The sequence below is a fragment of the Trachymyrmex septentrionalis genome, unplaced genomic scaffold, assembly GCF_001594115.1.
Source record: "Trachymyrmex septentrionalis isolate Tsep2-gDNA-1 unplaced genomic scaffold, Tsep1.0 scaffold8, whole genome shotgun sequence".
Taxonomy (NCBI): Eukaryota; Metazoa; Arthropoda; class Insecta; order Hymenoptera; family Formicidae; genus Trachymyrmex; species Trachymyrmex septentrionalis.
The window spans coordinates 1,903,654-1,915,258 of NW_017305987.1; the positions used below are offsets into that span (position 1 = coordinate 1,903,654).

At 35.6% G+C, this 11,605-nt stretch overlaps 1 protein-coding gene across 2 annotated transcripts in view; it reads left to right on the plus strand.

Moving 5' to 3' along the window:
* The window catches only part of LOC108754522, a 45,065-nt gene that overhangs the window by 29,774 nt on the left and 3,686 nt on the right, over positions 1-11,605 (plus strand). Inside the window, exons 13-25 of one of the 2 annotated variants that reach the window (XM_018496899.1) lie at positions 1,811-1,953; positions 2,454-2,721; positions 3,416-3,559; positions 3,938-4,120; positions 6,259-6,513; positions 6,627-6,797; positions 7,212-7,398; positions 8,620-8,886; positions 9,483-9,760; positions 9,873-10,067; positions 10,457-10,565; positions 11,083-11,262; positions 11,344-11,462. In XM_018496899.1, coding sequence (XP_018352401.1) covers positions 1,811-1,953; positions 2,454-2,721; positions 3,416-3,559; positions 3,938-4,120; positions 6,259-6,513; positions 6,627-6,797; positions 7,212-7,398; positions 8,620-8,886; positions 9,483-9,760; positions 9,873-10,067; positions 10,457-10,565; positions 11,083-11,262; positions 11,344-11,462 — 2,499 coding nt within the window. Of the gene's footprint in view, positions 1-1,810; positions 1,954-2,453; positions 2,722-3,415; positions 3,560-3,937; positions 4,121-6,258; positions 6,535-6,626; positions 6,798-7,211; positions 7,399-8,619; positions 8,887-9,482; positions 9,761-9,872; positions 10,068-10,456; positions 10,566-11,082; positions 11,263-11,343; positions 11,463-11,605 lie in introns of both variants that reach the window. The other variant, XM_018496900.1, reaches the window with a different exon arrangement.

An 11,605-nucleotide genomic window follows, 5' to 3' on the forward strand; every position in this document is an offset into this window, starting at 1 on the left:
TATATATATATAGATATATATAGATATTTTCCCCAGTATTGCGACGATCGCACCAGGATATCGCTCGTATTATTGGCATGTGCTTCGGCCAGAGAAGCGAGAGTAGAAAGGTCACCAATCAAGTCCGCGCCTCCGACTACGCCGTTTCCGTTGGACTTTCGTTCGTCGACCCCCTGACTACTCGCACTCATTCTCGCACTCGATATCGCATCTCATTTTCATCTCGCCATCACAGTAATTATATATGTACGAACTGGAAAAGAATTATACGGTACTTCAAAAGCGTTATACATTCGCGGTGGGAATTAATAAAGAATCTTAAACGCGATAAATGAGCGAAAATAACGAGGGGATGGACAGCGAAAGCAGTGGAATTATTATTAGCACTTTGCATTTGCGACGCGGCTGTCTTTTTGTTGTAACGCGAGTAAAGTAGAGTATTTGGCATGTAACGCCTACGATAGTTCATGAAAACGATATTCTTGTGCAATTAAAAGGGCTGTAAGCGAGCCTCGCTAAAGTTGCATCGATAGTTGCCACCTTCGAGTAGCATGCGCTGAATAAAGCTATAAGAACTCTTTGCATCTCCACTGCAAATTGTTGGTAATGCGAATGTCGTCCTTCTTAATTTGATATCCTTTTATTTATAGTAATAGCCTGACATAATTATAATAATATTGATTAATATAATTGGTTACCTATATTTATCCGTATTTAATTTAAAAAGATTTAACACGGTTATATAGAGGATGTCCGATAATTGCTCTGACGGAATTTGTGGACATGTAGAGCGGAACACTAAACTGAGAATACGAAAATATTGCAAAATAGTAGAGAACTTTCCGTCTCAGTTTAATCCGCTCTACATGTCCACGAACTTCGTCGGAACAATTATCGGACACCCTGTATAATATAAATACAATCAAGTAATCGAAATGAAATAACACTTGGACTATGAATTAAATTATTTCTATAATAATTACGATAAACAATGAACAGACGTTTTGACTTCTATTCGACTATTTTTGATGATAAACAAACTTTAATCAAATAATTTTAATTATATAATTTCAGTGAATTGCATTGTGCGATAATAATATTTGAGAAAATACAACATTTTTTAATGAATCAGTAAATTAAATTAAATTAAATTAAAATAAATCTAATGTAAATAATATTATATATACATATATATTTAACACAGTCCCTATATTTGGAATTCCTAATTGCACTTTTAGATAGAAGAAGAACTTTCGATGAATTATGTATATATAAAGCATCCTGTCATTGTCAGTAATCTCTAGATCTTTACTCTGCATATACCTAATCATAATCCTTTATCAATATCACCTTATTTCACGATCGCACAATACATTTTTTTTACGCACATATTTTCTGTCTTTTATACATGACATATATTTCTTTTTCATACATATATATATATATACGGACGATTCTGTTCCTCTTTTATAAAAGTTTATTATTAGAAGATAGTGAGATTATACTTATAGATAGAGATAATTATATTTATTTTGAGTATTAAAAATACTATTATTTATTGTTTTTAATATTCAAAATAGGTAAGTAATTTTTAGTATTAAATCAGATTTCTGTGAGGAATGTCGAAAATATAACATTAAAATTTTCTAAATTTATATTTTTTTATAAAGTGCAAATGTAAAAAAAAAATTTGAAAAAAACAAGAGATAATTGATTATAAATTTGACGCGGAGTCGTCCGTATTTGTCTCGATTTTCACAGTGATAAGCGCACTTACCGCAGCTAAAGTAAAATCTGACGTATTTTCCAGATGTCGGACGATGACAGGATGTCCCTCACCACTGCCGTCAGCGATGATGACGATGGCGAGAGTGCTATAAATTCGCCCTATCGGAAGCAGACCGGCACGGCTGCAGCTTCGTTCAATTGCACCGGTGCAGTTCGGAAGGCAGGGTACGTCTCTCGTACTTCTTTATTTTTTAAAAATAATGAACCTTGAGAATCTGTATATAGATATCTCGCATAACGTTGACACAGATATATGAAGGCCACAAACGAGGCTCAATCTAAATCCGTTTTTTTGTTTAGTTTCTAGAATATCAGATCGGACTGAGATTATCGGATTTTTAATCGAATATTATAATAATGACCAATATTTATGCAAAAATTACTTCTTTCCGTTTGTTGTAAATTGATTCAGATTAGCATAAATATGAATATACATACACAAATGAACGGTAAACATTTTTACATAATAAACATTTATCATTACGATGTTATACGATTAAAAATCCGGTAAGCTCAAAATAAATTTAATTTGACGGGACAAGTGGAAATAATAGAAACAACAATAAATATAATATATATGAAGTTATTTTTTAATATAATATAATTTTAATAAATTTAAATATATAGGAAAAATAAAAAAGATGACGAGGCTTCGGAATTTCTAGATTTCTCAGCGTGAAGAAATGGTTGTTGCGCAAGAAGCATCAGATCGAGCTAGCTAAAAAGAGAGGCTGGAGGGGTTATTGGGTCTGTTTGAAGGGTACCACTCTCCTCTTCTATCCCTGCGATTCACAGGAGAGTAGGGCCATGGAGGCAGCACCTAAACACCTGATCATCGTCGACGGTGCGATCATGCAGCCGATTCCCGAACATCCAAAGAAAGATTACATATTTTGCCTGAGCACCGCATTTGGGGACGCCTATCTGTTCCAGGTAACAAAATTTTAACGCGATTTTGCTATAATCTATAAAAAGAAATATATAAATAGTAAAGGAAATGTTATAACTCGCAGACGTATATTGAAAAGATTTTTCCGTAATGAAATATTCTTTACTTTTTCAACTTTTAATAGTAGAGATCTAATTAAATCAAAATGTGAAAGACGAAAACTAGACTTGTACATAACCAACCTAATTCGCGCAATTTGTACATAGTTTTGCTGTTTTTATATACGAACTTCTTAATCACCTTCCCCGCCCCGCTCCCCCCCTCCCCGTCAAATATTATCGCAAATAGTACGCCAATTAAACTTGGAGTAAGACTGTCATAAGGAGTACCATACACGGCAAATTATTGGAAAGTCAAAGGGAACAATTATGCCGGCTCAGTTTGATCGCCGCATTTTAGTAGCCCTAGGGAGTGAATTAACCGCGCGAATTTCTAACTAGATGTATTTAATTAACCCCGTCTGACGAACTCATTCTCGGGTCACGCAACACGGCGAACTTTAATAGTCCACTGCCGCTACTTTAAAGCTTGCCACGTCTTTAAATCACTTGGAAGCGTGAGCGGCATCGTGAGCGACGATCGATCAGCTGGGCGAAATTCGCCGAGGCCAAAGGAGAGGAATCGAAGATCCGAATTCTGGTTCAGCGAAAAAACATGGTGTGTTCGTTTTGTGTTTAGGCGCCGTGTCAAGTGGAGCTGGAGAACTGGGTGAATAGTATTCACTCGGCGTGCGCCGCCGCGTTCGCGCGTCATCGCGGCAAAACCGGCACGCTGCATCTGCTGCAGGAGGAGATTTTCCGTCTGGAAAAGGCGATCGAATCGGTACGTAGAAAAAGTTGACTGATGTAACGTTGTCAGGCACAGCTTGTTCTATATAAATATAAAAAATTGAGAGACAAGTGATAAAAAGAAGCTTTGTATGAATGAAAAGAACTATTTATTGAATGTGGGAGAAAATCTTGCAATTTTTTTATTATCAACTTATCATCAATTTATTAAGAAACATTTTACGAGAATTTTACACAAGTTTATAAAACAGATTAAATATTTTCAATTATAATCATTTATGAAATATTTTTAATCATGTTGCTTTTATTTTGAAACTTGATATAATTTTTAATAAAAAGAAAGGAGAGAGAGAGAGAGAGAGAGAGAGAGAGAGAGAAAAGTAGGTCAATAATCGATATTGATTGTTTTTAGGACCACAAGATGAAGCATATGGCGGATCTTCAGCAATCAGTGGTTTCCGATGTCGACACCAAACAGCAGATCAACAATCAAATAGTACAGTGGGAGGAGAATCTGGAGCGGCTCCACTGCGAGCAATTCCGCCTGCGGTGCTACATGGCCAGTTTGCAAAGTGGCGAACTGCCCAATCCGAAGGTAAGCACGAACTTCATTGAAACGTCAGCTCCGAACGCAATATAGAATATTAACGCTTTTGTAGACCGGTACCAAAGGTACTGCATTATATAGTAACTCGTGTACTAGATACTCAAATAACATTTATGTTGCATAAGATACCTAAAATGTCTTTTAGATGTCTTGTGTCTAAAAGATGTCTAAAAGATGTTTTTTAGATATCTTATGCAACATAAATGTTACCTGGATACGATTACTTTGACAGAGAAAAGTCTCACATTTTATATCTCTTATATTTACAAATCTCGTATTTTACATCTTTCATATTTTACATTTCTAAAATATACACATATATGCTACGATTATTCAATAATTTTTGTTGTTGTAATACAATAATATTTTCTTGCGTATAATTCTATTCGAAAATGTTGCACCCATCAATATTCATAATAATAGAAAATACTTTGAATATTTATATTCCGTGAGAATATATGTATATATGCCTCGTTATATTTCTCTCACAATTTTGTGAATAAATTAATGAATTTATATGAAAATCAATATTTTATAAATATTCTTCATTTGCGATATATTTTTTATTTTCCCGATTTAAACATATTAGCTTGCACAGTCACTTTCATGCAAGTGTTCCTGTATCGAAAAAGAATTTCAGAGAATTGTCGAATTAATTCTTGCCCATATATACGGAAAGACCAAATTTATTGAAATATTTAAAAATTTAATTAAATACAGGTCTGGAAATAATTTCATTGAAGCATGAAAATAATAATAAGTTATGTAGGAAAGTCACAAACTTGATAAGCAATGCGTTGTAAACAACTTTGACATTTTAGCAATTAGCTTGAGTGTTCTACTTTTTATTATGCTTTGAACGTCATATTTTGTAATTATTTTAATAACAAACAAGATTATTTTCAGATCTGTATTTAGTTCCCAGCAAGAAATGATTGGTCGATTAACTTCGAATCGATGCGATTTAATCAATGTCGAATCGATGTCATTCAACCAATCATTTCTGGCTGAGTTAAATTTTTTAATACTTCAACAAACCGTTCTTTCCGCGCACATAAGCGAGTTCTCGTCATTCGTTATCCAATGCTACGATGCGGAACGGACATATTACCCTCAATTCCAATCGCAATCGAACGAAACGCTGTGATCTGGTTGTAAACTTTTGCCGCTTTCGCGCAAAAGCTGGTTCTCTCTCGACTTCTCACTGGAAAACAATATTACGCGCTGCAATCTCTCTGCGCGGTTTGCTGCAATTGCTTGAAAAAAAAAAAATCATCTCTTTCGTTTCCCGCAGCGTATATGCAATCAGGATTCGTTGGAGGTCCATCTGCGTCGCGCTCATCTAATTTGCACCATTCGTTATGAGTGATATCGATCGTCGAGAGGGAGAGAGAAAGAGAGAAAACCAGGTGGCCAGGCAATATCCGATAAATTAACGTTTTCACGATCGTAACAGTCAAGCGATTATTGACAGTGATAATACGTAATCAGCAACTGAAAATTATATTGGAACAGGCAATATTTTACGGAAGGACAGTTCATTCTTTTCATGGCTTTTTTTTTAAGGGGGATATATTTACGAATGACAACCAGCGCTTTTGGATCTCTTTACATTATCTGAGACGTCTCTTAAACCTACTATAATGTCATTTTTTTATGGTTCTTCTTCGCGAGAAAGCACATTTCTCCGAATAACCATTCTATGTTATCTGTGAGAAGTCACTTAACACGTTTCCATGCCGGGCCAATTAAGTGACTTGATCACAACGCTGCGTTGGCACCCACAGTATTTTTGTTTGCATTTGTTAAATAACATTTATTTCATAGTGATTAAAAAAATTACAAAAATTATTATAAAGAAGAAGGCCTATCGTATCATTAATGTATCATATCATAATTATGTATTCACGTATGATATAGAAAATAATTACGTTCTTTTTTATAATCAAAACGTCAAACGGCCTGAATGGAACGTTTAACGCGAGTTATCGGTAATCCACGCTGAATGGAATGTGTTGAATTTATAAAAGTCCAAGAATTCTCTTTCTTTTCGAAGGCGATAACTTATTATAAGTGAGTAGCTTGATCCAAGACTAAATGAGCGATGTTCACGTATTTTCCCTCAGAGTCTACTGACGCACGTGTCTCGCGCCACAAAGCAAACGCTAAACAAACTGGGCGTATTCACGGTGTCGTCCTTCCACGCGTTTATCTGCGCGCGTAGCCCGTCTCTACTGAATAATTTATTGGCGGGTCGCGGAGCGACGAAGAGACGACCGCCCCTGCTGTCGAGATCGAACAGCGGCTCCAGTAGGCGCTCGCTGCAGATCTCGTCCAGGGACGAGGAGAAGAGCGTGAAGGTGTCCGTGCCGGAAAATCAGGTACGATCGTCAGGACACCGGGTGAGTTGATCGACATTCTATGCTTCCGTTACGCTTAGAGTATAGTAAGGATAAGACGAGCGCGACCCGGTGTTTCCTGTTTGTTGTTTCAGCTGGTCTCGGTGTTCCTGCGCGACGCTATGACCGTGGAGGAGTTCCTAGCAAGCGCGTGCACCAGAAAGAATCTCAATCCGATGGAGCACTTCGTGCGCGTGAAAAAGCGCCGGGATATGGAGGACCATAATTACTTTGTGCCACATAGGACTGATTTGATAGAAACCTATGTAAGTTTGACGGGTCGAAATCGGCGAGTTTAAACGTGCCGAGTTTGAGGAAACAATTGTGGATGGTTTAAAGTAAAATGTGCATTACGAGTAAAAATCATTAAAGATATCACAATTACCTTGGATATGAATGAACCAAAGTTCTAAAAGTTCTTAAGAGCGCACGCACATTTTAATTACAATTTAATATGCAAATAGAAAAGTTAGAAGCTTCTTTGGAATATACGAAAAAATTCTTTCTTCTAAATAATTGTGTAATTAGATTAATCCAATAGGAAATGGAAATATTTGCGTTAAAAACGATTGTTTTCCATTTTTTAAATAATCAAGTACTTCATAAAATGAATAAAGTTGTTGCGACTTTTAATAGTTTCTTATAACGAAAATTTGATGTAACTTTTTTGCTGCACGCAGTTGCATACGCACGAAATCGTGGAAGTCTGTGCCAAGATTTTATATCAAGTGGAATTGCAAAGAAACACTTTAGAACAAATGTGGGGTTTCTCCGTCGAGGCGGAGCTCATAGAAAACTCCGATAGGCAGGATGAGCTTTGCTGCTACGTTAGTAGAGTGGAAGACAAGAGTGTCGCCATGCAAAACGGTAAGCATCCCTTATCTAGGACAACTAAAATAAACGTCCCTCGCGCGCAACGATTAGAAGTTTCGATCGTTACAAGGTCTTTTTATTTCTCCTCATTTATTAGCGATCATTTTTTCTTATTGTCAGCCTCTATTATATCTAAGCACTGTTGATCTTTTATTAATTGAACTTTATGTAATAAAATTTTGAAATAATTAAAATTAATAATATAATAAAAAAATTAAATTAAATTAATTACAAACTTTATATAGCTTTTATACTAGAATTAGTATTTATTTTGTTACTAGAAGAATTGAAAGAGTAAAGAGAAATTAACAAATTGTGAAATTAATCTGGATAGGTTTGTGTTACATTATAATATTATAATATATCAAACGATTCCAAAGGAATGAAAATGATGTCGTGTTGTAAAAGATTACCTCGTTTATTCACTCTCGATTTAACTTCTTGCGGATCTTAGAAGATGACTTATGTCAAGATCCGATCGTATTAATTTTCTTAGACCGCGTCGGCGCCAGGATGTGCAAGGACGCCATTGAAAAATCATTGATTTTCCGCGCATCGTCGCTTGCTCGTTGAACAGAGTCTCGTGCTTACGGTTAAATGAAGCGCGTATAATGCGTGTAAAAAAAGAAATATGTATAGAATAAAAATATATATACATATATATATATATTGCATATATGTGCACACGCCGGGGGTGGGACGATCTTAGGGCCGCAGGCGCGAACAAATCAGAATGACATTTAGCGCCGCCTTTCCGTAAATCCTGTCTAAATTTATCGGGCAGCTTGCTCGTTAAACACGACCGAAGGGAGCGACTTATTATAGTCGCGAAAGATACCGAGCTGAGCGGTTGGATCATCTTCGCAGGCACACCGTGAGGCAGCCGCGAAAAATGTCAGTCGGAATTAAAAGATACTTACACTACTTAAAAGATACAAAACAGTAGTCGCTGTAATTAATGTTTTTTTATTGCATTGCAAATCCTCCAAAAGTTTATGAGTGTTGGTGATAAAAATACTCGGATGATTGTCTATAAAGTAAAGATTGTTCATGTCAACGATGAAGACTGATTATACAATTCCGCTAATCTTCGAACTTTGTCAGCCGACGATAAATATTTTATTATTAATGAAAATTTTAAGCTGCAAATATTCTTTTCCGACACAAATCCTCTTTAAAGAGGATACATTTTTCACATGACGACTCTGGTTTCAGGAATCATTAAGGGCGACGAGATTATGGTAATCAACGGCGCCATCGTGAGTGACCTGGATATGATGTACTTGGAGAGTGTTCTACAGGAGGAGGTGGGTCTCTGTATGATGATGCGATCCTCTAGAACGGAGCCACCGGATCTCACAGGCATTATGCGAGTTACCGATGACATAATTGAGAGCCTGGTCTGTCCGCCGCCGCCTACCGACCCACCAGTAATCAGCGAAGAAATGATTTCCGGTCTGATTGTGCCGGCACCCGGATGGAGTGAGTCCTTTCGTCCTATTCTCCAAGAAATTGTTGCATTAAGGGCTATTTTTATTACTGCTATTACTGAAGATTATACTACTAAAGATTATACTTCTAAAGATGAACCCATTAAATTAATGGGACATGTAAATCATAAAAGTAAATTACGCTGAAGAAAATACGCTGCTCTCGAAAGACAGAATACATCAAGGCACGCGATTAATTTTTTTATTGCTAAGTGCGGCGCAATTTATATTTTACTGAAAATATAAATATAATAAAGCGACAGCGAAGTAACGAAAATTGTTTTAGATATTGGAAAGTCGATTTTCTGACACAGTAAAAATTAAATCCGTGTAACGTAATAATTAATTAAAAAATGTTTTCGCTTGTTTATATTATTTTTATAAAAAGTTTTATTTCAAATTATATATTATTTCTTCCAATAGCAAATTATCATAAATAGTAATTATGCGTTATTTTTAATACAACGAAAATCACTATCAATAAATTATATAGAAAAAAATTATATTATTAATTAATATTATTACCGCGAACTTTTGTGCGTTATAGCACGTCTAAATTCATTTCGCGAATTTCATTTTATGATGCAGGCAAGGAGAACATTATGCAAGAATGCTCGTCAGCCAGCCACGCGGATAACAAGCAAAGCTCGCGCACAAATTCCTTTGAGATTGAAAACCTTTTAAAAACTGCCGAGCAAGTGACAGTAATCTGTCGTTCTCCAGGTGAGACTAGAAAGTCAAGTCCCACCGGAAGTGTAGTCAGTTCCCACTCACAGGCTCTCACACCAAGCCGGCAGCTAAGTGACGCTGAGAAGCTGAAGAAAGTGATTTTAGAACTGATTGAGACTGAACGGACTTACGTAAAGGTAATAAAAATTGAATATTATAATTTTTATAGATTTACGATTTGTATATATATCGATATTAACAGATTAACGAGAGTTGACTAATGAATTTCCTCCCGTTTGTGTTTCGTAGAATTTAAATAATTTGCTGGAGAACTATTTGGAACCCCTTAAACGCGAGACCTTCTTGTCGAACGCGGAGATCAACGCGCTGTTTGGTAATATTCAGGAAATTGTCACGTTTCAACGACAATTCCTGCAAAATCTCGATCACGCCATCGAGATGGAGGCCGATTTCAACAGTTTTGACCATCCGAGTCAATTTAAGGTGTGCACTTTCGATTCAAATCTAATTACATAATTTATAGTTTATTTATTTGTGTGTTCAATAGTTGACTGTAAACTGATAAAAGCAAAATTACGTTTTATAAATCAAGAAAATTAAGATTAACATATTTTAAACTTTTCATTATTTTTAAAGCGATTTAAAATTTAAATATTTAATTATGTAAAATAATATATAATTATTAATAAATATTATAATTATTAGACATTTTTAAAAGTTTTTCCTCGTATTTCTTAAAATACGAGAAATGATATACATTTATTTTAATAGCACAAATATATTAATATCGAAATTTAATATTGCACTAAATTATGTTTGATTAATGAGCTTCGAGGCTGAAACTCTCATATCACTTTTCATGGCTGCGATAGGGAGTCCTGTTTTCCATTGGAAGTGCCTTCTTATATTACGTAAATCACTTCAAGCTATACAGCTCGTTTTGCGCCAGTCATTCGAAGGCTCAGAAAGTTTTACATCCAAGTAAGTTTCTTCTTAAAATACCTTGATCTCTTTTTCGCGAATACCGACCTTCACTTCCTCGTCCATATTAATACGCCTAATCCTTTGTAATCGATAATTCACTTGCTGGGAATAACTTCAACCTCAATCGCTGCTCTCTATAAAAGTATTGTATCCGGAAAGTTATCCGATTTATTATTCATGTCAACCTTCCGCAAGTGGATGACATTTTTGTGCCGCTAGAGGCTGCGCCATTAACCATTCAAAGAGAACGCTCGGTCATTTTCTACGTCACGCATCTATTATTCTGCAAAATTTTATCTTATATTTTCTGAAAATTTAATACGCTAATTAAAGCGTTGCGTTTGCCTATTCAATTTTTAATGTAACAATTTTATGCAGAAATATTCTAGAATCTGAATTTTAACGACAGGCCGGACGAATCCTTTTTTTTTCTTTCATGCAAATCGCATTTCTTATCATTACGACGGAACGAAGCAATCTCCCGATAATTATCTAAGATAATTGACAATTTTAGACGAGGGAAATCAAGCTTTACAAGAGTTCCTGCAAGCAAGAAATCCCCGGCAGCAACACTCGTCGACCTTAGAATCGTACTTGATAAAACCTATACAAAGAATACTCAAGTATCCGCTGTTGTTACAGCAGCTTAGGAATCTTACCGATGAACGAAGCGAAGAACACCAACACTTAATCGGTAATTAACAAAACGCTGTGCCGCCGTAACGAACAATTTAAGACGCTATCAGGGATTTAATCACAAACGTGTAAATTGCAGAGGCGCTTAAAGGCATGGAAAAGGTGGCGGAACACATAAACGAAATGCAGAGAATTCACGAAGAGTACGGCGCTATTTTCGATCATCTGTTCAGGCAACATCAAAAGTCCTGCAAACAGGTGAGTCGATCCCTAGAGAAAGAAAGCAAACACTACATAATAATTTATTCGAAAATTAGTTAGGTAAATGTAATTTTCAGCTACTTTTTGTAATTTAACAAGTGATAACGTTGTATATAAAATTTGAAAATATTATTTTATAT